This window comes from Pseudopipra pipra, chromosome 2 (assembly GCF_036250125.1).
Source record: "Pseudopipra pipra isolate bDixPip1 chromosome 2, bDixPip1.hap1, whole genome shotgun sequence".
Classification (NCBI taxonomy): domain Eukaryota; kingdom Metazoa; phylum Chordata; class Aves; order Passeriformes; family Pipridae; genus Pseudopipra; species Pseudopipra pipra.
In genome coordinates, this window is record NC_087550.1 from 93,100,767 (window position 1) to 93,127,683 (window position 26,917).

Genomic DNA, 26,917 nt, shown 5'->3' on the forward strand with positions numbered 1-26,917 from the left:
TGTTTGAAGTCATTGTACGCTAAGCAGATAGAGCAAACAATGACTCCTCAATAATGCTGTGCCAAATGTTAAGCACCAAAAAATGGTCACGTATGTTTAGTAGTGCCATCAAATACAGTGTCTTCAAGGACTGTTTCACTGAGGTCAATGAACTTCACTGTGACTTAAAGAAAGGCTTGTGTGCTTGAAAACTGGTTGGTTTTTTTTCCCCTCAAAGTGTCTTTCTTTACTAGATTAACATCCACAGCTTCTTTGGGCAACCTGTTCCAATACCTCACTAATATCACAGTAAAGAATGTCTTCCTAACTTGTAACTTAAGTCTCTACTCATTCAGTTTAAAACCACTCCCTCTTGTTCTATCACTATCTGCCTGTGTAAAAAATCACTCCCCCTCTTTTTCATAAGCCTCCTTTAAGTACCAAAAGGCTGCAATGAGGTCTTCCTGGAGCCTTCTCTTCTGCAGCTTGAACAACCCCAGTTCTCTCAGCCTGTTCTAATACAAGAGGTGCTCCAGACCTCTGATCATTTTCGTGGCCTCCTCTGGACCACAAGGTAGTTGCATATAATCCTAACTACCACATTTCTTCACAGAATATTAATGACAGAGGCTGTTTGTACCACCACCCGTACTGACCCTGAAGTTAACCCAATTTTCAGAAATATCAGAACCATGTGAGCCACTAAAGAGCTAATGCTTGATTCAGTTTTAGCAGTTCTGTCTCAAAATACTTGGAACAACACTAATTTTCATTTTATGACCAGCTTCAATATACCCACATTACAAAACTCTGTGATGGTGTTTTTCCTTCTGCACTCACTAGCATGCCATAAGCCACAGCGCACTTCTTTCCAAAACACTTTTGTATATAAAGGAGCTAATAAATACTCTTTATTCCTGGCTAGAATGAAGTCTCTTACACAGACTTCTTGTCAGGAAAGAACCTTGAATTAAATCAACTCATAAAAGCAGCAGTTTGAAATCTAGTTTTAAAAGCACTGAACTGTTTTGCATTAGATCTGTGTTTAAAGCTTGTGACGTTATGATACTGTTTTCAGAGCTTAAGTGACTCACTTCTCTCTCTTTATATATTAGGAAAACAATGTAATAAAAAGGGAAAATGGTTGACTATACCAGGATAACTGCAAAAGTACCTGCACCTGTAACAGGCTCAAAACATCCAAAGCAGTAAGACAAAACCATACTAATCTCAAGATAAATTTTTCATTTATCATTTACTGGACTCATTCATAACGATAGCCACAAAATTAATACAAATACTGTTCTAGCTTCATCACACTGCCAAGTTCTTGTTTTGAATCCAAGCAAAATGAGAAACATGACCAGAGGCTGAAGGAAGTTTCCTACCTTGGATGTCAAACCAATGATAAGACTCCAGACGGCCCAAAAATGGGACTGCCTCACTCCTGCAAAGTTTAGGCTGGTATTACAAAAATCACAGAATCCATTAGGTTGGAAAAGATCTCCAAGATCAAGTCCAACCTAAACACTCTAGTCTCTCCATTGGCTTTTGGTCTCTTCCTACCAGCTATAGTCTTGGTCCACCTTCAAAGCAACTGTTGGGCTAAGCCTCTGTTACAGTGATTGCATTTTGATTCACAAACAGCTGAGAAAAGCAGTGCTCTGGACAATGCAGTCCAAAACAGAAGTTACGAAATCTGCATGCAATGCATCCTTAGTTAAAGGTGGCAAATCACAAAGCAAAGTTTTTCTCCAGGAGGTAGGACAAAACCCATCTCTTGACACATTTAGAAATGGCTGCAAAGTTTTGTAACTGGATCAAAATTCCTCACTGCCACCCAAGTGACCTCCATACCAACTGCTTCCTTAAGAGCAGCTGCTCAGATGTATGTTATTCCTTAAGCATCAAGTTTAAGGAAGTTTATTTTCTCTGGACTTCAATATGAGGCTGATGGATGGCTATGGTAAAACTTTTAATGATGTTGAGTGCAGTTTTTTGTTTGCCTAAAAGTATGAGTTCACACTTCAACCTTTCCCTCAGAATGGAGGAAGACGAGAGACAGGACAAGAGACAATGTAAGGATTAGTTGCTCCTACAACTGCAGATTGAATAAATAATATCAGGACTTCACGTGAAACAACATGAAACTTGGCTTTTGGAATCTCTACCAGAACTCCACCTCTCAGCCTGACCACCCTAGTAGGCCAGATTCTTCCTAGGCTAATAAGCTCACTTTATCTAAATCAAGGGGAAAATAAAAAAAAAAAAATGTTGTTTGCAGTGTCTCTTAAAGCCAGAGTTTGCAGTCTTGCACTGGTTATGGACAACCTCCTGGGCCACCTACCCATTGCAACTTCATCAAGTAGAGTATATCAGAAGCAAAGCCTCCGTGCCTGGGCACGTTCTTGCCACAATCTCTGTCACATCCCAGGAAAAGAGGGGCCATCTTTCAGCCCAGTGCCTCTGGCTGTTCTTTCAGTCCCACTGTCACTGTATGTGCTTGAGCAGCAGTCATCCTGGGCAAGCAGTGCAGTCACTGACCTTCCACTATGTCTGCAAAAATAGGTTTACCTCAGCTTCACAGTCTTGACTACAGCAACCTTTAAGTATCTTGATGAAATACAGATTCAGTTCATCACTGCTCAGTGCTTACAAATGTACTTCCTACAGCTGTCAGAGTACTACTGATTGGCAGATGCTCCATCCACAGCACTCTATGCTGGCATTTCTGATTTCACAAATCAAGAGGGTCAACACCCTTGGGATGATAAAAGAAAAATCAGGAAAGATGGCAGAAAGGACACTGTAGAAACTACAACAAATAACACAACAGCCAAAACTCTTTTCTCAAATAACATGAGACATTTATCCTAACACACAACAATAAGCTTTAGCAATCAAAAAAAAAAAAAAAAAGAAAAGGCACTTTTTACAAGAGCAGGGAGGGATAGGACAAGGGGGAATGGCTTCAAACTGAAAGGAGGTAGGTTTAGATTGGATATTAGGGGAAAAAAAATATTTTTCCATCAATAGGACCTCATGACTTTGGCGCAAAATACGTCTTGTATATTTGGCTGTGGGTTTTTTTTTTTAAGGAATACACAGCTGAAATGTATTAAATTTCATTTATTGCAAATTCTATAGTAAAGAAACAATGGACAAAAACAATTTTCACTATATCTTCTTTTGAAATAGGAAGATAAAATTTTCCAGTGTTCAGGGTTGATGTGACTATTGCTGAAGCCCAACAGGAGGACTGCTACATACACCAATGGATGCAATTCAAAGCCAACACTGTTGCTGTTCAAAAAGAGAAGCAAATATAAAAAAATATCATGCCTCTAAGAGACTAGACTTGAGCTAGGAAGCATGATTTCTCTTTTAAATAAACCTCACAGAAGAATGAGGAAAGATGGAAAAAGCAAAATACTTCATCATCAACAGTACTGAAACCTGCAGTGTTCCCTGCACTTAACACCCTTCTCTGGGCAAATCCCTTAGGCACCAACACCATCACGACAATGACATATCCCTTATAATGGGGAATAGTTACTCAGGTTCTACAAATAGTGCTTCTAAGCAAAATAACACACACTGGAGGAATGTCTTCATAAATGTTGTCATTACGGCTATAAGCAATGTGTCTGTAGTTCTCCTTGACCCTTACAACCCCAATTATGCAAATAAAAAGACCATCATCTGTGCAATGCTTATCTGTCCTTGAAGAGGAACTACAGCACTGAATTTTAAAAGAGATTCAAAACCTCCTGAGATATAGTCCTTTTTCTTTAATCATCTCAAATTATGCTGCTCTCAGTTTTCACTACTGGAATCTACTCATTGCTGCATCTCAAAATTTCAACATGACCTGCAAAAGCAAATTTTGCTAATACTTAGTGTATTTGCAATATTGTAACATTCCTAACATACTTATTGTGTAAAAATTTGTACATTTGATATAATTTGTGTATTATGATATATTTGGGGATATTATATCATTATTTAGTAATTCACAATATGTCATATAGTGGGAGTAATGTACTACCTTTAAAGAAATACCTTTTAAGTTATAATACAGAAAAAAGTTCTTTGGCCATAATGAGGTTACACAAACACTTACTGTTTTGATTTGACTTTTATCTTACAGAGCCAACATTTTTCAGCAATTAAATATTAAAGAAAAGATGCTTACAGCTCTATTTTTCAGCCTTTACTGGAAAGATTATTGACACTAGCAATTCAAGGAAGGATAACGAAAAAAAAACAACAACCAGATGACCAAACAAATAAAAACTAAAAAAGTAAACCAAAAGTAGGATAAGCACATGATAAACACGAATCTGTCCTTTCCTAGTTCTGTTAAAAAAAAAAAAGCCTCTAATAAGCTTATTTTTCAGATTTTTAAAGCATTAATTAAAAGGGAGACTGCAAGTTAACAGCATGTGCTGTTGACTGATCATAGAGGGCACATGAGATTTTTCTGCTTACAATTAACCCTTGTTTTAAACCAAATATTACAAGATCGGATTTTACATATGAATTCCTTTCACAAGTGGTAAACTTAACCAGGACCCTCACCCTCATCTCTTCCTAAAAGGGAAGCTCACTTGAATAGTGAGAAGTGGACCCAAAGCTCTATGGGACAGATGGGATGTCCATGCAAATATTAGTTCCCATCTGGGAGAGCTGCACACTGCACACATTCAAATGCATACACACACACGCTCTCCAAGTGCATACTTAGGAAGATGCACTGACTTGCAGAGTGCATTAAAAGCACATTATAGATACATGATGCTCGGTCCAGTCAGCCAGGATACAAAAGAACTACTGGTTATTTTTTGTATCATTTATTAGCTGACATTTTGTTAAATAAAAAAAAAAAAAACTTGCTGGTTTTCCACTTGTAAGAGGAAGGTTCAACACAGAAAAATCTTTCTAAGGAGTTAAACAGTACTCACGGCTATCCGCAGTATGGAAGCTTTCACGGAGGTCCATTTGTCCTGTCTGCGATCTATGACAAGAATAAATCCAATTCCAGCATCTCGTAAACTAAGTTTGAAGGAAGAAAGGAGAAAAAGGGAAAGTTTAGTTGAAAATACAAATGTAATTCCCGGTGCTCTCACTCAGAAAAGCAGTTAAAAAATTGCTTTAAAAAAAAGCTTGACCTTTTTGTGCAGAATCTTCATTAAATAGAGATATGCTATACACCATTGCAAAGATGCTGCAGTTCCATATGTGCTTCACAGAGTTTCAAAATGTATTCAAATAATGAATTCTTTCTCATGAAAGATAGTTTTTACATTTCTTGTACAGGGATTATTTCAGAGGAAAATAAACCCTTTCGATTCTCCACTGTTTTGGTGCTGATATAATCCCTTCTTCATGGTGTTTGCAGTATAATTTCAGGATCAAAATAAAGTTGTTTTTCTTTTGCATCTGCTTTTAACCTTCTGTTTGAATTGTCTTCCTCCTCACTGATATTTAAAATTCCTTATAAACACAGATCCTTCTATCATTCCATGATATTGCTCCATGCATCTGAAATTCTCATATGCTTCCAGGTTGCAAACTTCTTCCTAAGTACGTTTTTACATTCACTGAAACAAGAAAACCTTACAGCATTTAAAAACCCCAAGTCACAGATGAGAACAGTGAGATCAGATGCGCTTCCCTGGAATGGAAACATCTGTGGGAGAGATTCTGCTCAAATCGTTGTGTACGGGTGACCTTTCTTTTTTGCCTGTGCTCAGCTGCATGTGCTACCGAGTCCTGATCAAGGGATATGCTCCTGTTTTGTAATTCCCCATCTAAGCCAATTGTGCAATGCCAGCAGCAGCCCTTGCCAGCCAATCACAATCAAAATGGAAACAGCAGGCAAATACAAGGCAGACGGGCTCAGATTTATTGTTTTCTCATGCATTTGGTAATTTTTTAATGTATGTGATATATTTTTAGTCCTGATAATAATTTATTACAAGGCCTGCTGTCTGCACGGAGTGACTTTTAGAAACATTGTGCACCTATTTGTTATGGTAATATGTTAAAAGGCAATATAAAAATCAGCACAACAGAATGTCGGGATTCCTTATTCAAGATTGCTGAATCATGGAAACAGCAGCTTTGCTTTATAAGATTATGTCAGGAGCATAATGATAAGAGGATGTTTAAGAGGATGAAGAACACGGGTACCCAGATGTGTCATCCTAAGCTATTCCTCAAAATGACAAATTTAAACATGACTCACAGTCTATTTCCTCTCTTTTACAAAATGCAGTATCTCTCGAATTTACAAACAAAATATTTAGGGGAAACATGAATAGTCATTAAAAATACACAGGAAGAAGCTAAGCAGTCCTTTAAACATTGCAGAATATTAGAAACAACCCTCACTGCCCACATTCAGCACACGTTACTTAACTCTTGCCTCTGGGTTAGGACAACACTGATAAACAACATCTGAGCACTTGTCTTTTAAGCCTGAACAAACCTTGCAGACAAACAGGGCTTTATATTAGCAATATGCTTCCCACTACAGTAAATTTCCATGATTTACTAAACCTTTCCCTCATATTTATCTTCATTTAAAGAGCGAAAGGAGGAGAGAGATTCAGATTAATTTTAGCATTTAAAGTTCCCACCATTTTAACCTTTAGTGACTGAGCAAAATAAAATTAAAATAGCAATCGTTTTCCACAACAATCATGTAGCAAAACAAACTCCCTGGGTACATAGCCTTAATGGGGATGAATGGAGTAAAAAAGATGCTACAGCTGTTTCCATAGGAGTTCATGTGTATTTTGGAGTGTATTAAGACTCTTAAAGAGCTATTTTCTCTGCTAAGTAGAAGTTCTCAGGAGCCCTGAAATTTCTTCATACTTCCTCAGAAGAAGCATAATCTCAGAGTACCAAAATGCAACATCTGTATCATATTTTAAGAAACTACTGACATTTCTGTGAAACATGAATAAAATTAAAGCCTCTGACAGAGCATCAATCAGATTTCTGTCCAGGAGCACAGGATCAACTCAGCTGGGATCCCAGGGACAATCTAGATGGCAGCTCCACACAGTTAATCACCTGTCTCAACATCTGGCAATAAGCAGAACTTAATATCATTATCCTAGAAAAATAAAAAGACAAGGCTTACTTAAGTGGAAGAATTGACAAAGGAAAGTGCATCTCTAAGATAGCCCAAAAGATGTCTTTAGCCAACCTTCTTTTTCCACTGGATCAAATATGTTGTGTGGTTGCATGAATCAGTATGGGACTCCTTTCCAGGCTCAAACATAAAAGACAGGATTCCCCACTGCTGCCTAGACGAGACCCAGCGGCAAAGTCTTGAGCACCTGACTTCAGACCGTTAACACCCCGTTAATATAGACTGCTAAAAAAAATTTAAATGCTCTGTTCCAAACAGATCAAGGTGGGAAAAATATTTGTCATCTTGACAACAGTGTCTTGTTGCAAAGGCCTGGCTATGGAAACTAGGATCCAGTTCCAGCAAGCTGTAGGCAGGAAGCAACAAACCAAACTAAGACATTGTGTACAACAAAGTTGAGAACATTATCAAGACAACAAAGTCACGTATTCAAGAAAAGCAAATATTCAAAACAGGTCTGTTTGCCAATGCACCCTTGCTCTACTGACCTCTCTTTGCTGCCACACACATATCTGCATATGGAGTTATGTGACAGTTTGCAAAACCCTCTTGTTCTTTTAGGGCATAGGATGAATGGTGCTCTGGTAACAAGCACATATTCAAGTTTTGCTTTGGATCTTGATTTAACTGTGAGTGCCAGCTGTCCCTCTTCCCCTAAGCCAAATTTATTACATTTTATCCCAATACTGATTTCTCCCTTCCCCCGATGTGGCTGAGAGGAATGCATTCTGGTCTCTGCTCTGTGTCTCAGCAAGAGCAGAGAGGTCTTGATCTTTTTTGGCAAGCAACTGTAAGCCTGTGTAGGAAGGACTTGGAACTGGTTCATCCACTCATCACTGGTCATACTACTGCACCACAAAAGAGCAAGCATACAAGACATGGTGGCAGATCACCTTAGGAATGGTATTACCCACCCTGTCCACACAGCAGTTAGGTTTATGCTTGGGCATGCCACAAGGTTTGTGTGGACCAGCTCTTAAAAAAAAAAATTAAACTCAAAATATACTGATTCTATAGACAACTATATTGAGTTGTATATAGTGCAGAAAAAGACAAGCTGGAGTTCAAACAGGTTCAGCATATACAAGAAGACAGTCCAGTAGTAGAAGCTGATGGGCACAGCCTGTCCTGCTCATCAAGCCTTGCTCCAGTTGCACTGTACCCATCAGCTTAGCCCACATCTTCTGATACCCCGTATCACTCCCCAATAAACTTGTCACCACCAACCACATTTGTCTCTCCCATTCATCCCTTCAACCATTCTAATTCCTTGCTGCCTTGACCCAAGAACAGTTAAAAAAGTAATTTTATTTTTTTTTTAAATACTGTCAGGTCAAATGATCAAATCAGTTCTCACCCCACTCCTTCCTAAATACTGCAGTCCCTTCATCCTCCAATCTGAGTTTCCCATACCCTGTGTCCCACTCAATCTTCCAGTATCTTCCCTTGGGTGAACAAATTGGTCAGCTGTGGACCTGCCTATGGAGTCAGGCAGTTTGCCTGCACTGCCTGCTTGTCAACAGGCAATACTCACATTCCACCCAACAGCTTTACTGTTCTCAGCCCTGGTAGTCAGACCTGGCTTTGGAGCAGCTCATCCTGCAACCACAGAGAAGCCCCCGTTCAGCCATGGGATGAAGCAGGACATTTTTGACAACAGGCTTGGGTACCTACTGAGCATCTGTGGCCTGGGAGTTAGGCAGATTTTTCTCAAGGTACTTCCTTGACACAAAGGCCATTATTCTTCTAAGTGTCAAGTCTGAGTCCTTGACCAAAGGAAGGAGACACTTGAGCTTCTCAAACAAAGTTGTTTTAATGTTTGAAAAGCAGGGCAGATTTGTTACCTGGCATCTTAGGAACCACTCAGCTGTTTTGGCTGAACTTTACACCAAAAACTCAGGTGGGACCTCACAAATGGAAAGAAAATTTGCCAGACTTGTAAAGGACTGCAAATCAACCCTAACAATGAGAAACAGCAGAAAACTTTAACAGAAGCACCTGTGTATTAACATTTCCCTTACAGCCTCTGTTGTCTTTAATGTATTAACTTGTATCCGGTGTACTTTCTGAAACATAATTTATATAAGCTTGTAATTCAAATTTATTTTGAATAAATTTCCTTCCTTTGTTTCCCTCCTAACATATGCAAAAAAAACCCCAACACCAAAACCGAAACACCAAAAAAACCAACATAAAACTGAACATCATGGGGTAAGCACTGTTCTTCTGTTTATTCAGCAGAACAAAGAACAGAACGTTTTTAGACAGGCAGAGAAACCATTCTTGCTCTGCAGGAAATGTGTCCAGCAAACTCACAAAGGCCAGGTCAGAAAGGTTGAAAGTGGGGAGCAGGGCCCCAGAGGACAGGAGAAAATGCATCAGAAGGTAGATTTTCTGCTTAGTCCCCTCTGTCCTGGGAAGCCAATGTAAAACCATTTGGAGGAGATGACAGTAAGGTTGAAGTACTTGCCCAACAAGTACCAAGTTTTCCACTGTAGAGCAGGAACTGAATTTTCCACTTAGTGACTCCTCAGCTTTAGATTATGGGGACAGCCCCCTCTTTGTCTTGTTTGCAAGACATATGAGCTCATACACCTGGGGGAAAGGGTGGGAAAGCTTATAGTACATAGGACTGTGGAATGAAACTTCCCTCTGGGGTATGTGGAAGCAATTACATAAATACCATGTGAAAGTTCCTTGCATTTCTCCAAGGTATGGGTGGTGACAACTACTACACAAATAAGTGTGCTTCTACACTGCTGTATGAAAACTGTTTGCATACATTGATCTCTATACAAATGGAACAAAGCAAATGTTCGGGTTCATGCCAGAGACTTGAAAATATCAAACCTTTGCAGGTTTGAAATTCTGTACAGCACTTTCGGTTACATAATTCCTGTTTTCTAAAACTGAATTTCAGTCTTAAAGCTTTATTAATAAACAGTTGGCTTACATTACACTCAGGATTGTTCCCTACCTCAACTACCTCTGCCTGTACATACAAACAGACTAGAAATTCTTGCTTTCAATGGCTGAACAGCTATTTTCATAGTAGGACTTCAGTAACATTCCATGAAGAATTACTGCACTGAGCAGAGCACCAAGGCAATGTCTGTGGCAGAACCCTGGTACCACCCATTTTTAAAGCTTTCTCACCCACTGCAGCTTGTCACTGACCATCAGTGTGCATCAGTGACATGCACACACTGTTTCAAGAGATGGGTGGTCTCGGGTGGCTCACAAATCCTGATCTTTTTTGGCATGCAACTGTAAGCCTATGTAGGAAGGACTTGGAATTGGTTCATCCACTCATCACCGGTCATACTATTGCACCACAAAAGGGCAAACATACAACACATGGTGGCAGATCACCTCAGTATTACCCACCCTGTCCACACAGCAGTTAGGTTTATGCTTGGGCATGCCACAAGGTTTGTGTGGACCAGCTCTTAAAAAAAAAAAAAAAAGTTAATCTTAAAAGTAGAGTTGTATGTAGTACAGAAAAAGACAAGCTGGAGCTCGAACAGGTTCAGCATATACAAGGAGACAGTCCAGTAGCCTGAGCACAGAGGTACCAAACACTGAACATCAAGCACTCCCAATCATGCCCCCAGTGACAAAAATGCTTCCAGCAGATACCATTCTTTGAATTCAGAAGTCATTCTATATTCAGTCATCAGCAAACAAGCTAGAGTAATCACAAACAGAATTCTCTGTTACTTTGCTTAGGAACAGGCCATCGGAAACCAGACACTTCTCAAGTGAGGTTGTTGTTTCCCATGAGAAACTTTGCATCCTATATTTTCAGACACTTCAACTGACTGAACCTGAGCTGCTTCAAAGATCACTTTTTCATCTCTCCTGTTGCTGCTAGGAATGATTTCCTGGGGAGTGGAGACAAGAAGTTTCTTAATAATCAGTGTTTCCCACATGAAAAAAATTATACCACTAATGCTCTGGCAATGAATGAAAGTAGAGAAGAGCAACCTCTTTAGTGGCCTTTATAAGCTATAGAAGACAGTCAATATGGTGAAGAATGGGATATTAATGGTTTTAACAAATCGAGATAAAAAATCTCCAGTATAGTAACTATGAAAGAAAAAAATTCAGCTAAGCCCTGTGGTGACGTTTCACGTTACCAGTTTTATGCTGGTTTCCCATCAAAGAAAAGGGCAGGAACAATTCACCTGGCATAGCCTTGCTGCACATCTGCCCTCCTTCTGTCCCTTACACAGGATAACCAAGACTATTCTAATTGATAATTAGCTAAGTCTTAGAGGATGCAGTTTTTTCTAGGGAAGAAGAATTTAATGGACTATGAACTTGACAAAGAAAAAAAAAAGGTAAAATTCAACTTTAACGTTAAATAAAACCTAGACACTAAACAGTAATAAGACCTAGAGCAGTTTCATTTTCTTACAATTCTTTGTTTCAGAACCGGCCAATTTATCTACTTCATTCCAAAACAAATCCACCAGCTGGGTATTTTAAAAGAGAAAAAATATCATATTTGGCATGTTCCCCTAATTTTAAGAGGTATTCTACTTAATAATATTAAAATGTTTTTGTACTCAATTGGTCTTGAAGTATTTTGATCTTATGGTAGCTTCTTTCTCATGATCCGAAGTAAAACTAAAATTAAGGACTTAACATTTTAAACCAGTCTCTAAGGAGAAGAAAGCAGACTCATGCTTTCTTCAGTAAATGATCAAAATAACATGATATATCACACTCCACTGATATCGCAGGCTTTTATAGACCATAATACCAGCCTCACTGTAGAAGGTGTCTGATTAAATCAATTTAGAGATAGCAGGAACTGAAAAAGAACTATAAACCAGACATTTGAGCTTTAGGTTTTAGCACAGTATCTAAGCTGAATACTGCTTTGTAATGTCACTGCTATTACAGATCCTAGTTACGTGTTTTCTAGAAACCTGCACTTAAATTAGTACTTGAAAGCATTGAACTGAAGAATAGCCTGGCAAATAAAATAATGTTATAATGCTTTCTAACACCAATGCTACAAATGATATTCCGAATCTGCAAGGTATCACATATGATATGTATGAAAATATATACAATCGAAATGATTACACATCTAAGACAAGTTAGAAGTGTTCCGAAAGCTGGACAGTAATACCTTTCCACTAAATATGCTTGATCTAAATTAGCAAACTTTAAAATTATATTTACTATTTTTATGACAGAAAATCTGAAGTTTTCATTGTTATTGAGATATCAGTGGCAAAAAAACCATCTGCAAAAAAACAAATAGAATGAAATCAGATTTCCAAAGATGGCTGTTATATAATAGTATATTGCTGTCATGGCATTTAACTGGTTAGACAGAAAATAGCAGTTTGGTGCCAAGTTCTGCCACAGATGTATGACTAACTGAGGTCAAAGAACATTGAACAAATCTGAGTACAGAGCTGTTCCTAACAAGGGTAGCATTTATTAACATCCAGATAAAGCTCTTTGGCTACCTAGCAGACCTCCTGAGCCCCCAAAGCAAACTGGCATGACATTTTGGCTCCCACTCCAACAGTGGACCTGTCATATTGTGATGACATTCACTTGTGATACAGTTCAGATTCCTACAAGAATTACTTTCGGTTGAAGCACGTAACTGGTCTATCAGGTATCAGTTCTTATTCCAGCAACGTTTATGAGAAAAAACAGAAATTATGAGCGCACTCTATTTCTTCCACATGGCACTGCATATGAGGCAAAAATGCGAATGCAACGATTAAAAACTTCTGCATCGTTCCAGATACAGTTAATATAATTTTGGCTTTAGTTTTTGTAACCTATATCTCTTCAGCTGAAAACACTGAATAAGTCAGCTAATGCAGGAAGCACAGCTGGAAGGACATGTCCATCACTTCTGATCTCATTGAAAAACCATCCAGAGCAGACCTAAGGAACAGGCTCACCTAAAGCTTCCTGAGGTGCTGAATTTAAGGCTGGTGCTTGGTGGTGTGCAAGTCGCTGCACTGCACCTATCTCTCCATATCAAAATCTCTGGAGTCAGGAACAAAACATGCCATCTACTCCTTACCACGTTTAACTAGTGAGCACCTGTACTGTGTTTCGAGACGAAAGAAGGCTATTGTTGTATAAGAATTCATTTTATTTGATTATTGGGCCCTCTCACAATCAGCTCAATGAACTTTAACTGTGGAAGGAAAAACCTACCCAGCTCAAACTAAGACTGACCATTGGTCATGAAGAAATATAGGAACAATTTAATATAACAGTCAGAAATGCTGTTATACAAGTGCAGCCTCTAGTGGTCTGTATAAAATCACTGAATGCCAAGTAAAATTATTACTTATCAAGCTCCTAGCAGTAACAGCTGCATTTCACCCAACACAGCTGATACTGAGACACTCCACAGCAGGAGCACAACCTGTAAGCAAGGAGGCAGCATTTCTCATTGATGCTTATGCTTCAAAACTGATTTTGAAAGTAAAAACTGCTACCCCTGCAAAAAAAACCAAAACAACAAACAACAACCCCAAACAACTAAATCACTATGAATAAAACAACATGCACACTATTCTACAATCTAATTAATTCCACACTGAACTTCTATGAATAGATGTATTTTTAAATGCACATTCAAAAAACCCACAGCATTTAGACCCTCTTTGCTTTGGTTTCGACAGTTACTGCCTTCACTTCAGAGAAACAGATGAAGTGGCACAGAAAATTAAGAAAATCTGAGTCTTTGTGTTGGAGCTGAAGCTGTAAAAGTTTCATCATTAGGCAAGGTTCAGATAAGAAATCTGATGCGTTTCCCTGCCTCCACTATGCACCTTTTTTTCTTATTTCTCCACATTCCATCTAATTCCCCCTAAATCTTACTTAGTGTACCACTGATAAAAACTTCCTCTTTCCTATCCTATTATGCTTATTTTTGGTCTCAGTTACTACTTCATGCCCCAGGTATATCTGAAAATACTCAATACTGTATTGCAATTTTCTCAGGTTTGGGGAACCATAAGATAGACAAAACTGTATTTTAGAATCTCTCGGCAAGCAGGCAAAGGAGAATTTAGATCAATGATGGGTTGAGAGGTGGCATAAATAAAAATGTGATAGGCAAGTGTTGTTAATTTGGTCATGAGGCAGAAGAAATGAGCAGAATCATGCAGCCTGGCAGAGCAACACCATGGAAATGCCCTTTGCAACTTTATAAGCATAGGCAAGATAATTACACATGATGTTGTGCCAGTGACAGGAGATCTTAAAAACCAGATAAATGGGAGAAAAAATAATAAGGAGAAAGCAACTTCAAAGAGCTTTGTCTAACGGGCTATTAATAATTCAAAACTTTGGAATTTTCATCCAAACTTCACAACAACTGTAGCCCAGAAAGCCACAAGTGGTTCTGTCCATCCCTGTGCCTGATCTGAAAATTCCTCAGTCACCAGAGGACGGTGACAAGAGCCCACTGCATCTGCCTCCAATCAAGAACCTGCAAGGAAGATGGGCTATTATTGCAGAGGTACTGCTGATGAGGCAAGTGCCAACTCACAGACAAACAAGAGAGCTGTTCTCCAGCCTTGGTCCCAAAGGCAGCCAGAGGTCTTTATCCTGCACAGCACTAGGTCCCCTGAAATTGTGAGATACGAGTCCAAATGCGATTACTTAAGGTACTTCTGTCTCAAGCGCTGCTTGTGTTCCTCAGGCAAACAGACAGCACAGGTATTTACACCAATTTATAGCACACACAGTCACATTTCTCTTTTATCTCCCCGCTCAGTGGCAGAGATATCCCTCCTTGATTGGTCCCTATAGTTCCTCTTTATCTCCTGTGCCACTTTAGGTCCTCAAATCAGTCTCTCTTCCACTTTCAAGCCAATTCCTCCTTAAAATAAACACAAATGACTAGAATACAGTAATACTGGCTACATTCCATCATATATGCTGACCTTCTTTCTGCTCCAAAAAGCTTATGCTGCTGAGGGGGGTGGGGGAAAGCTGAGGGAATGTAGCCAGTGTTAAAAATAAGAACTAAAGTGTCCAGGCATCATCATCTGCCTGGGCCTGGACATCTGCTTATACCACATGCACTGATTTCCTTTCCATGGGACTCATTATCTTTTTTGTGGTAAATTCATAGAATGGCTTGGGTTGGAAGAGAGCTTATAGATCATCTAGTTCTAGCTGTCCAAAACTTCACAAGCCTTATCCCACCAAGGAACTAAAATCAGAGCGACCGTAATGCATTTTTGCAAGTAAAAGAAATATAATTTTAAAAGTTGTTGCTAAGTGTGTGAAATTAAGTAAAATAAGGGGTTTTAAGGAAGAGTTCTAATTTTCTAAATGGAAAACACAGTGTAATTTCTTCAGGCCACACAGAGCTCCTTTTGGAAGGACTGACTGAAGAAAGACAACTTTGAGGACTCATTTAGACTTAACTACAGATGGCTGAAGTAGGTCATGTTATCCTGCAGGGGCAATTAAGGATAAATAGGTCAATAAAGGCAAAATGGCTCCATGTTGGTTTAAACTTCAGTAAATTGAGCAACAGAAAGCCTATGCAATCCTCATTTTAGAACTATTAAGTCCAACTCCACAAAAGCCTCTTTACACCTATTCAGAACTATGATATTGGAATATATTTCCAGGACACTGCAATAATCATTAATGCCATTGCACAAAGTATTGGCACAACCTTACTTTGAACGCTGCATGTTTTGTTTTAGAATGGTGCCTTTACACTTAAATAGGGAGTTAAATTCTCTGAATTTAATCCTAGAGTAACAAAAACTGTGTGAGGGTCCAACATTTTAGTAATTAACTTTCATAATTTTACAGTGCTTAATTTACTTTGCCTACATACATACCTACATACAAATCATCTAAACCCTGAAAGTATAAATGGGATTTAAAGACTATAGAGACTTTGCCTGTACAGGGCTGACCTTTAAAACAAATTTAAGGCATTCATAAGGTGGACACCAAAAGCAGTGTAATTTGTTCCAAACCCAGTAACAATTCAAACTCTAAGTAACATTTCGGGCTTTAACCTAATCTTGCCAAAGTATGTATCTGACACAAAAGCTTTGGACTACCACCTAAATTTAAGATAAAATGCTCTTACTTCAAACCTAAGACTTTACATTTCCTGTCTGCTTACAGCAACATATGGCATTTACAACTGTTTGGCAGCTGTGCTGAGAAAGGAAGGGTACACACAGCACGACAGATTTTGCTGGAAATCCTGGGATGTTCTCACTGACAAATTTGAGGGGCTGCCAAGGTAACAGCAGGGTACAGGTTCCATATCTTCAGCCTGGATTGTAATCCAACAAAGAGGAGAGCATGGAAATTAAGCACAGCTGACAGAAATAAACTCTGAAGCTGCAAAGCTGTTGCTCAGCATATCAGTATGAACTGTCAGGGCATTTGTTTTTTGGCACTTCTTACCCATTACGTGGTGATGTTCATCCCTGGCACTCTATAAAACAGAAGTGGTTAACTCTTAGCTAGTGGTGGACTGCCCATTTAGTTTGCAGATAAATGAAGAAACACAGGAAGTTACCCTCTCACACTGGTTCTTCATAAGGTCTGCTGGACCCTGACAGACTTACTAGCTCAAAACACAGCATTACCCCAATACTGCTGCCTCTGCTTTCAGAGCCCAGTGGTGGATCTGTGCTGAGGAGACTGGCCATGCCCAAGCTGTGTGAGCCCTGTGCTCTCCAGTGCCCTTTGCACTGAGGTTTGTTAGCTCCAGCAACACCCATGCCACATTGTGGCATGTTCTCCTGGTGCCTACCTAAATCCACCCTGCCATGCTTTGCTGTGCCCACACTAGTGAAGTCTTCTCATATCTGAACCCACCGGAAGGCTTAGCACAGACACTTCCCTTTCAGTTTTCCAGTGTTGTCTCAAACTATGGGGAGCTGTTATAGTAAACAAGGAAGGGTCTACCAGAAGCATAGCAAACCCTAACACTGAGCTTTCAAACTGTTAGACATCAACACTTTCAGAGGTCATCTCGTTCTGTTCCATTACTTGGACAGGATGGCTCCCTAGTTCCCCCACACCGGGCAGCACCACAAACAACAGGATTTCTTAGAAGGCCACATAGTGTTCAAGCATTTGTAAACCATTGGGAATCTCAAAGAAGGGGACACTCTCCCAGGCAGGAAACTGACAGGGACAGCTTTCAAAACAGGAAACTGCCGAGCACACCAAGATAACCTGAGTTATGCTCAAGATCATGCATTCAGACAGAAATGCATTACAAAGACAGGCTGTACAAGGCTCTGGCTGAATGCAAGTAAAAAAAGCCCGTGTATTGTATTTAATCGGCAGTGTGGGACTCAAACAGGCCATCAAAAACTGTTCTGAATTTTCTAATCTACACTATTTCCTACTTTTCTTGAAGGGAACTTTGTGTTTAAGATTCAGTTTTACACTTCTAAAATATTAGCTTTCCAATCACTTGTGACCACAAGAATTTAGCTTGCTCTCTTTGTTCAAAGATGAACCTATATAAGCATTAAAACTATACTCTTTTGTTCTCATAAACAGCACATTGTTTTCAATTTGCAGTAGAAACTGCTAATTAACCAGAAACAAAACCATATGTTGAAAAATCCTGTCTGGTTTTGGTTTGTTTGTTTTTTTTTTTTTTTTTGTTGTTGTTGTTTTTTGTTTGTTTGTTTGTTTTGTTTTGGGGTTTTTTTGTTTGTTTTTTTTTTGTTTTGTTTTGTTTTTTTGGTTTGGTTTGTTTTTTTTTTCCCCTACTGCAATTATCTATTAATTTCTTTTGGACCTAGTTCTCATTCTACAACACACATATGGTAAATTCATATACTAACAATGTGTAAACACTTAAGTTAATAAAATACATTTCAAGTAATAGTTGTAATGGAGAGAAGAATGAATAACACTTGCTTTCGGGGTATACTGCAAATCTTAAAAGTTTATTTAATATATTTAATAGGATCAATAGAAAGAGGAAAAAATACTTTCAAAACAAAGGAACAAAGAAGAGAACACTGAATGCCCTGAAATGCAATCTTAAGGGTATAGTTGGCAGCTATTTCAGGAGCCTTTTGCAAATCTGAATGTAATATTCTTCCTTTAGCCTTGGTAAATTTGGAATGTAAAAGGTACATTCCACATGTGCCTCTCCCATTATGCAGTAAGAATGATGGGCACTGTGTATGGGGGCTGTCAGGTTTTTACTTAGCTAAGAGATGAGACAACCTTGTTCTCTTTTTCCTAGTGAGCTCAGTGGTCATCCCCAAAAGATTCACAGAGTGAAGTAACAGGAGTCATTCTTCTCTGCAGAAGGAGAATCAGACCAGCTATATGGACATTTTATGATGTCCTCAAAACATCCCAAATAGATGCAAGATTTGGCTCACTGTCCTCTACTGAAATAGAGTTGAATTCAAAGATGTCATATCTTATAGTCACTGAATAAAGTAATATCTGTAAAGAAGTAATTCCATTGATAAGAACTATTAATTCCTGTGGATCAATACTTACACGTAAATGATTTGTACTAATTCAGCATTTTAGTTAAAGTACTCTTCCTAGAAAGTATTGCCTTACATACTGCCATAGTTCTCCTTGTTTTGTCCTGGGTAGCATATATATCTTTCTAAGAGAATTCTCACCTTTTTAATAAAAATTCGTTTTATACTTCAAGTATAATGAAAAAATATTATCTGTTAAAAGGAAAAACCTGCTTCAGAAGTATTACACATATCTTTACAACATCAATTTCACTACCAAAACAGCAGTTATAAAAGGATTAGCTGTAATCTTCCACTGTCCATTGTACTCATCCTTAATCCATCATTTTTTCCTGACAAAGCAGTGGTTTTTCAGTACATCCTATGTCAATAAACTGTGCTGAATATTTTGAGACTATTAAAAACCGTATGTTAGACATCACATTTTATCCAGCCATCTATAGAACAGGAACTTACCTTGCAACATTAACAACACCCACCTGAAGAATATGGTTCAGCTCTCTGCTTAATGATATGCAGCTGCACCAGGGTTAACTGAGTATCTTTAAATTGAGATGAGGTATTCCCTTTCCACTGTATCCTTTCTTACAATCCTCATGTATCAGGCATTTACACATCTGAGCACATACTAATAGCTCTCCTGTTTGGACTTTTCTATTCCATGGTCATCTAAGTTAGTAACATGCAACTTTCAGTAGTTCTATTCCTAAATGCGAGGTGCCCCATGAGATATTTAACTGTTCATGATTAAATTTCACTACGAAAAAGATAAGAGAAAGTTCACACAGAAAAAGCTTGTGGAACTCAGAATTTAGATAATAGAGAACAAGTATGCAGTGAGAGGTAACAAGGTCATGTTTATCTATAAAATTAGAAGGAATAATAAAGGTAGGTTTAAGAGGTTTCAGTTTTTCCTTTTTCAAAGTTGTAAGCTAGTCTTCTTTCACTTGGAAAGATCTTGAAAACCTGATGCTAAAACCCACTGCTAAGATTTATTATACCAGTAAATATTTTATTGGGTGAACTCTACTGAAGAGCACAGAAAGGTCCTTTCTTATGAGGCTCTTAGTAGCTCCTCACGAAATATTATTTCCCTTAACATGTGACTGCAGGCAGTCACACAATGAGGTTTGAGTTACTGCTGCCAACCCCTTACTGTGATCTTGTATGGGGCCAAATAGCACAAGTAGTTTTCTGAGGAACTGTTGTGGCACCAGACATGTCTCTGCTCTACAGGGCTTTTCACAGAAGAGTCCATTTCTCCTCAGTCAGTCAGAACAGCCCAAAGACAGAGTTCAGTATCTGATAAACTAAATAACAATAGCCTGGGAAAGCAGTCCACGCATAAAAGCAGTGGGCTCCATTTCTATCCTTTCTGTAATTCTGTACTCCTTACACCTCTTTAATCAGCTTACAAACTAAGAAAAATTATTAACTAACTGCCTCCACTTCTGTCAAAAGCAGTTTCCAAATCATCCAAAACAGCATTTGAACACTCAGGTAACAGGAAAAACCCTATCTTACAACACCTTTAATAGCACTAGAAATATCTCAATTAAAGAAAAATTGCATTAATGCCCTTCTTAGGCTTATAGGTAGCCAATAACTTATCATTCACAAAATATACTTCATAACGGGATGCATGCTGGCATCCAGCTAGTGTCATTTCTGTAGTTTTTTATTCCTATAAGCCTGCACAAGGGCTTACAAACACAATTTTAAACAGTAAGCTTCTCACACTGCTAGTAAAGACATGATGGATATCGTAAGGCCTTTGAGATTACAGCAATTCTTAGACACGAAAAGGCCACAGGTTTATCACTACCTTAACAGTAGCATTATTTTTACAAGGTTTGAAACTGAAATGTTATCACCTTAAACCTAAAGAATTGTTATATTCACAATAGTTAATACCTTCACATCTAGCCAGCTGGGCTATCTCCCTTGTTTACACAGAACAGTCATCTCTTTCTAAATAATTTCATCATCATCATCCTACAAGAACAGCCAGACTTAAGGAATGACCTTTTCTGGCTCAATACCTATAGAATAATTTTTGTCAGGTAGAGGCAACTAACGAGAAAAACCTCCAGAAAATCTGCTCTCAGACTTTTAATTAGTAAAAATGTGCTCCTGTCAAACTGGTGTGCTGGGATGCTCTCAGTGCTCCTCCCCTGCACCAGATGCTGTTTGTTCTGATCAGAATTTCTCACATGAACCCCACTCTGTGCAGAAGCTCAATGGGTGACCATAAAGTTCACCACCAAGGACTTTCAAAAGGAGAAGCAGATGTGAATTTGGTATATAATTATTTGCAATATCAGTATCCATGATACCACGAAGGGATGCTTGGCACCACGCAGTTTAACCAACACAAGGACGAACAAAGAAAATGCAAAAGTTGGCTGTTGGCTTCACAGCTCCATTCCTTGCTAAAACAGGATTAACAAGTACATCCAGGAGGGCACTGCACAGTGCTGTGCTGTGTATAACCAGGATTCCCTCACAGCGAGCAGGTCCTACAGAATAATTAACAGGAAAGCCCTTTACAAGAACACTACTATTTCTCTTCATGCACGTACAGAAAACAAAAGCATACACGTGCATTAAGGACATCTGCCATGACTAGTTCCAAATGTGAATTCAGCATGGTCCATTCTGAGCTGCTCTGAATGCTATCAGCAAAAAGAATGCAAAATACAGCCCCCACTGCCATCTCCACACAGCCCTCTGGTTGGTGGGAATGGTGGCTGTTGGGCCCAAACAGCTTTCCCTCCCTAAGCTGCACAGCAGCTCCAGCTCCCAACCACTATGGGGACCCCACTGGACTCACTCCTTTTTGTGAACCCCCACTCTATGGAAACTCAGAGCTGAGCCCAGTGTTGCAGGTGGGGCCTGGAGAGAGCCAGCTAGTAAATCCCTTGCTGTCACCCACTCCTTGTCATGCTCCTGCTGGTGCAGCCCTGAGGCTACCAGCCTTCCCTGCTGGCTCATGGTTGGCCTACTGCTCACCAGGACCTCCAAGTACTTTCAGAAGAGCAGCCTCACAGCCAGTTTAGTTCCCAGCTTGCACTCTTGAAGGTGGTCAGTCCATCCCAACTGCCAACTCGGCATTTGTTGTTGCAGAATTTCATGAGGTTCCTGTCATTCCATACCTCCCACCTGTCCAGGCTCCTGTGAATGGCAATCCTTCCTCAAGTGTACTGGCTGGTCCACCAGTTTCTCACATACACACTTGATGAGGATGCACTCCATCTCCTCCTTCAGATCCTTGCCAAGAACATCAGGCAGCATGAATATGTATGGTTCCCTGAGGAACTCTGTCTCCAGATAAAACATGAGCCATTAACTACCTCTCTTTGAGCTGAATGATCCAAGCACTTTCTTACCCCACCCAGCAGCCCACCTGCAAAAACACAGTAACTCAAAGTGGACAGAAGGGTGCTGGGGGAGACTAAGTTGAAGGTCTAGCTTAAGGAGAGGCACAAGACATGCACAGCTTCACCTCATTGATGCATCCAGCAACTTCATCACAGAAATAGGCTGGTCAGGAACAATTACTGTTGTTTAATTCATGCTGGCTACTCCCCATAACCTTCTTCTTTTATGTGCCCAAAAGTGTGTTTTAAGAGGACTCACTCCATAATTTTCTCACAGATCAAAGTGAGGTTGACAAGCCTATAGTGCTCCAGATTATTTTTCTTGCCCTTCTTGAACATGAATGCAATATTTACCTTTCTTTGGTCATTATGGTTTATCTCTGATCTCAGAAACCTTTCAAAGATGATAGAGAGCACCATTTCTATGACAGTGGTCAGCCTCCTCACCCCTCTCAATGTAAGTCATCTTATCCCAAAGACTAGATTTGGGTCAAGATTTCTCAAGAGATCCTTGATTTGATCCTCACTGATTTCTTGTCATTCTCCTCCTTGAACCCTCACTCTGAGCACATAGGCTGGGGTGACATTGTCAGAGAAGACTGAAGTGAAGAATTCAACTGTCTCAGCCTTCTTTGTGTTGGATGCTACTAATATACCCAGTCCATTCAGCACAGGTCCACATTTTCCTTGCTTATTCCTGTACTGCTAAAGTAACAGAAGTTTTTTTTTGGGTGGTCCTTGATGTCTCCTTTTTCTTGTCCAGGTCCAGATGTGCTTTGACTTTTCTGACACCATCCCTATGTGTTTGGACAATGTATCTATATTCCTCCTTTGTATCCTGTCCCTGCTTTCACCTCCTGTATGATGCCTTTGTATTGCAGCTCAGTCACAAGTTCACTTTCGGACAGTCGGGTCAGTCTCCTGTTACGTCTATTCATATTCCAGGACATACCATTCTTGTGCTTGGAAAATGCTGTCCTTCGAAACTTGGCAGCATTCCTCAACAGATTATCTCTTCAGAGCTGCCTTCCATTGTATCCCACCTACCAGTTCCCTGAATAAGCCCAAAATCTGTTCTCTTGAAGTCTACAGTCTGTACTTTGCTACTTGCCTTCCTCACCTCCATCAGGATTTTGAACCCACCATTTCACTCCCCAACCGACTGTCAACAAAAATCACAATGTTTATTGAGAAGCCCATTGATAACACTACCATGTCCTCTAAGAAAATCAGGATTTTCTGGGCCTGCTTAGCACCCTCAGGCAAAGCTTTGGAAATCTACAAAGACCTTACATTCAACTGAGTCAGGGAAACATAACAAGTGGTGACGACAAACTTCTGTTTGTAGTTATGGAGTATTCCCTCAGTGAGTAATATCTTGAGTAGTATCCAGGAATTAGCATGTTCTGCCAAAATTATATGTTTTCAATTAAAACACTGAATATTGTACTCCAAGATACAATGAAGACACAAGAAGACAACATCCATCACAGAATCTATATCCATACATGTCAGGAAGTAATCTTCTGATGAAATATAAATACCATTATATAAATAATTTAGCAACTACATTAGGCAGCTAATGTAGTTGTAGCACTAATCAACACTTACTGAACCTGCACCAATAAGCTGCATTTTCCTTTTCTTTAATTAAATGCCAAGTCGATCTTTACACCATCATGTAAGGGACTGAATGTGAAAAGTCACTTAGCAGATAAAAGGTTATTTTCTTCTAGACAGGTGCTCACCTTGGAATGCTTGTCAGGTAGGTCAGGACATTCTGGAACTCTTTTTCAGGGATCTCACTGAAAGCTGGATAGTCTGGAAAGGTGATAACAGGGCAGCCATCTCCCCCTCTTCCACCTACAAAAGAAACAAGCAGCAAGCATGTTTACATGCACATTCCTTTACCTAGACTGCAACTTCCCAGGAAAGAAACTACTGTATTTAATTTTTTTCTCTCTCTTTTTTCTCCCCTCCTTTTGTGCAGAACTCATCAGCGTGGACATTGTTTATTCTGAACAGTGTATTCTTTAGAGCTTACAAAGTTCGAAAGGAACTTGTTACACCACATTCATCACAGTTTTTTTCTGCACTAATGTCTCGGCTCCTGTGAACACAGTTTTGACACCAGATGGCAGTGCTTCTTTCTTTTGATAAACGCCAACTGCATGTAAATATAACCCATCTGGAGAAAGAAATGAACTAATTTAGGAAAAAAAATGTTAATTCGGAATTAAGTAGGCGAATCTCCATCTTAAACTGAATTCAACCTTCTTACTAGTTTGAACTCATTCATGCAACACCCCTTTTACCCTGCCCATGAGGCTGCTTTGCTTCCAGGATGGTCTAAAAGAAAGGAACAGAACATTAAAAGAAATGGATGTAGGTGTTTCAAATGAGATTTACCATTCTCAGATTATGTACAAAAGGTAAAGCAGAGCTTTTTTCACAGTATCTACGCTACAGTAGAGCTGCTGATGAGCTACATATCATTATCTCTATCTTTTCTGCCATTTGCAGCCCTGGGTAGAATTAAAAACCACAATGCTTCTTAATGTGCTTCGCACACATTTTTACATGCAAAATGTAATTATTTCTTTTTAAAAGCAATATTAATGTTTCATGGCTTAAACAAGTATATTTTCATAAACACAGGCAGGACAAGGGGCTTACTGAGCCCTAGGAACTCCATGAAATTAACAGTTTGGGGGTGGTAAGAACACATTGCTGGGAAGTTATCTTTGCTTCACACTTCAAAAAGAGAAGAAAAACAATGAAAAACTACTGTTGGAAAATAACAAGGTTATTTTAGCCTTGAAATCCAATATTTGTGTAGAAATCATCTGTAAACTGTATTTGCAACACCAATCATGAGAACAACAGTGATTTGTGAAGATTACAGTGTGCTTTTTTGGCATCTGGTTACCAGCCTATTCCTATCTGATAAATATTTGTTGGGGCTGTGACTTTGTATGGATCTATGCACTCACTTCATTCGTAGCACTCTGCTGGTTTTGCTTGGATTGCTTCTGTTTGGATTTAATATCCGCAGGGATGGGAGTTTGCAGCTGAAAAATTTGATAACTCCATGACAATGATTGTTGTAAGTACTGTGTGACTGGCTGCTGGTACCGAGATGAACGTAAGCACAGACAGTATTTCTCACTAGGAAAAGTACTCACACTGTTATTTGCTAATGCTCAGCTTCACGTGGCTCCTTTTCTACAAATGCAGCCAGTTTTGATTATATACTATTCTGTTTTGATTAAAAAAACCCAAAAAACAACCAGCAACAAGGCCCAAACCCACTCCCAGTGCCTTTGCATCTAACCTCACCAGGAAGAGAAATATTTGAGCTCAGATTTGCTTGATAAAAGAAACCACAACCTCCCTCCAAACCATAAGTAATTAGAAGAGCTCAAATAGTATCCTTATGTTAATTTGTGGTGAATCTGACTTCTACTAGTTTACAGGCAATATGGTGCTGCCACTGTGAAGCACTTGAAATCAAAATACATGAGTAAATGCACTCTGGATGTGTTTAAACAACAACAAAATGCAACTATTATGCAAATATCACAAATTTGCAAACATGACCTTTACAACACATCTAAATACGGCAACATTATGTCAAGGGAGCTAATTTTAGCTACACAAATGCTCGCAACAAAAATATAAGTTAAGAACCATTTTGATTCTATTATTTTTGTTCTGCCCAGGCTCTCAGGACTTAAGTATTTTTCTCTCTCATTAAAAACATTTTTCAAGCATGATAATGATTATTTCTGTTGCTCATGAGATGTTCTGCTCTCTCTAGAATATCTATTTTTAGATACAATTATACATTATTTGCTGTATCCCCATTGGTTACTGGCTTTGTTCTACATAATTTCTATAAATAGGATATATGAAACAAAAGAAGAACAACAATAGACTTGCAGGACATGTCCTAAAAGCAGAAGCCCGGACCATGACCTTCAGGAAGTTCCCAGACCACCACTGATTGTCCAGGGCAAACAGAGGCATCCTGCCTTGACACTGCCTATTAATTTTCAGTTTCTAGTACAGTCATCTGTGGTTATCTTGAGTGGAGACAACTCTGTCCGGCCTTGTGCTCTTTAGAAATCGTTGTTCACTGATTATCTCTTTCTCCAGTGTTTTCCTGCTGGGACACTTGAGCATACATATACCTTCAAATGCTGCTCAACCACTCTTCCTTATCAGATCCTCACTGCTCAAAAGAGTTTAGGGCAGAGTGACCTGAAGTGCTACACATAACAAATACTGTAAAATTTCAGCTTTAATAATTCTGACCTATCAAAGTCACATTCTATATTGCAATACTAAATACAGGGCCATCAATGGAATACAGGTCACTCTAGCAAAGCAGTCCCTACTTACAAACGAGCATTTGTCACAGCAACCTACAGAAAGGGCATGGGAAACAAAGGAAAAATGCTACATATTAAATAATAGTAAAAGCAGTAGGCAGGTTCACTTTTTAGTGTCCTTCATTTTTATAATGAAACTAATGCAATATGGAAATTATTTTTTCCTTTATTTAGAATCACTTTTTCTTGCTTCACCTCTGCAAAAGCAACATTACACAGTTTATTCCTAAGTCAGCTGTGCAAAACGTGATTTTCTTGTCTTCTCCCAGAAGTAAATCACGCCACAGAATTTAGAGGGAGGGGATAAAAGGGAAAATTTAGGAAGCTAAGCTGGGTTTAGGCTTTAGTGAGAGGGAAAGCATTCAAGTGACAAAAATGAACAATTTCACTTCTCTCATCCTCCTTGAAATGGAGGTTTAAGACAAAAATTTCAATATAACCATCCAGCATCTCAGAACTATATACACCAATTACAGAAAGGGACAC

The 26,917-nt window shown here is 39.1% G+C and overlaps 1 protein-coding gene across 15 annotated transcripts in view; it reads right to left on the reverse strand.

Annotated features, from left to right (window-relative positions):
* MCF2L (MCF.2 cell line derived transforming sequence like) overlaps positions 1 to 26,917 on the reverse strand; it is a 150,375-nt gene that overhangs the window by 33,620 nt on the left and 89,838 nt on the right. For 12 of the 15 annotated variants that reach the window (XR_010428523.1, XR_010428524.1, XM_064646477.1 and 9 more), the window contains exons 3-4: positions 23,786 to 23,900; positions 4,944 to 5,034 (exon numbers count right to left, since the gene is read on the reverse strand). Coding sequence is in view for 11 of the 15 variants with exons in the window: in XM_064646477.1 (XP_064502547.1) it covers positions 4,944 to 5,034; positions 23,786 to 23,900 (206 nt within the window). In the remaining 4 variants the exon portion in view is untranslated. Of the gene's footprint in view, positions 1 to 4,943; positions 5,035 to 5,150; positions 5,736 to 7,132; positions 7,327 to 23,785; positions 23,901 to 26,917 lie in introns of those variants that run through there. The other 3 variants (XM_064646473.1, XM_064646472.1, XM_064646474.1) reach the window with 3 other exon arrangements.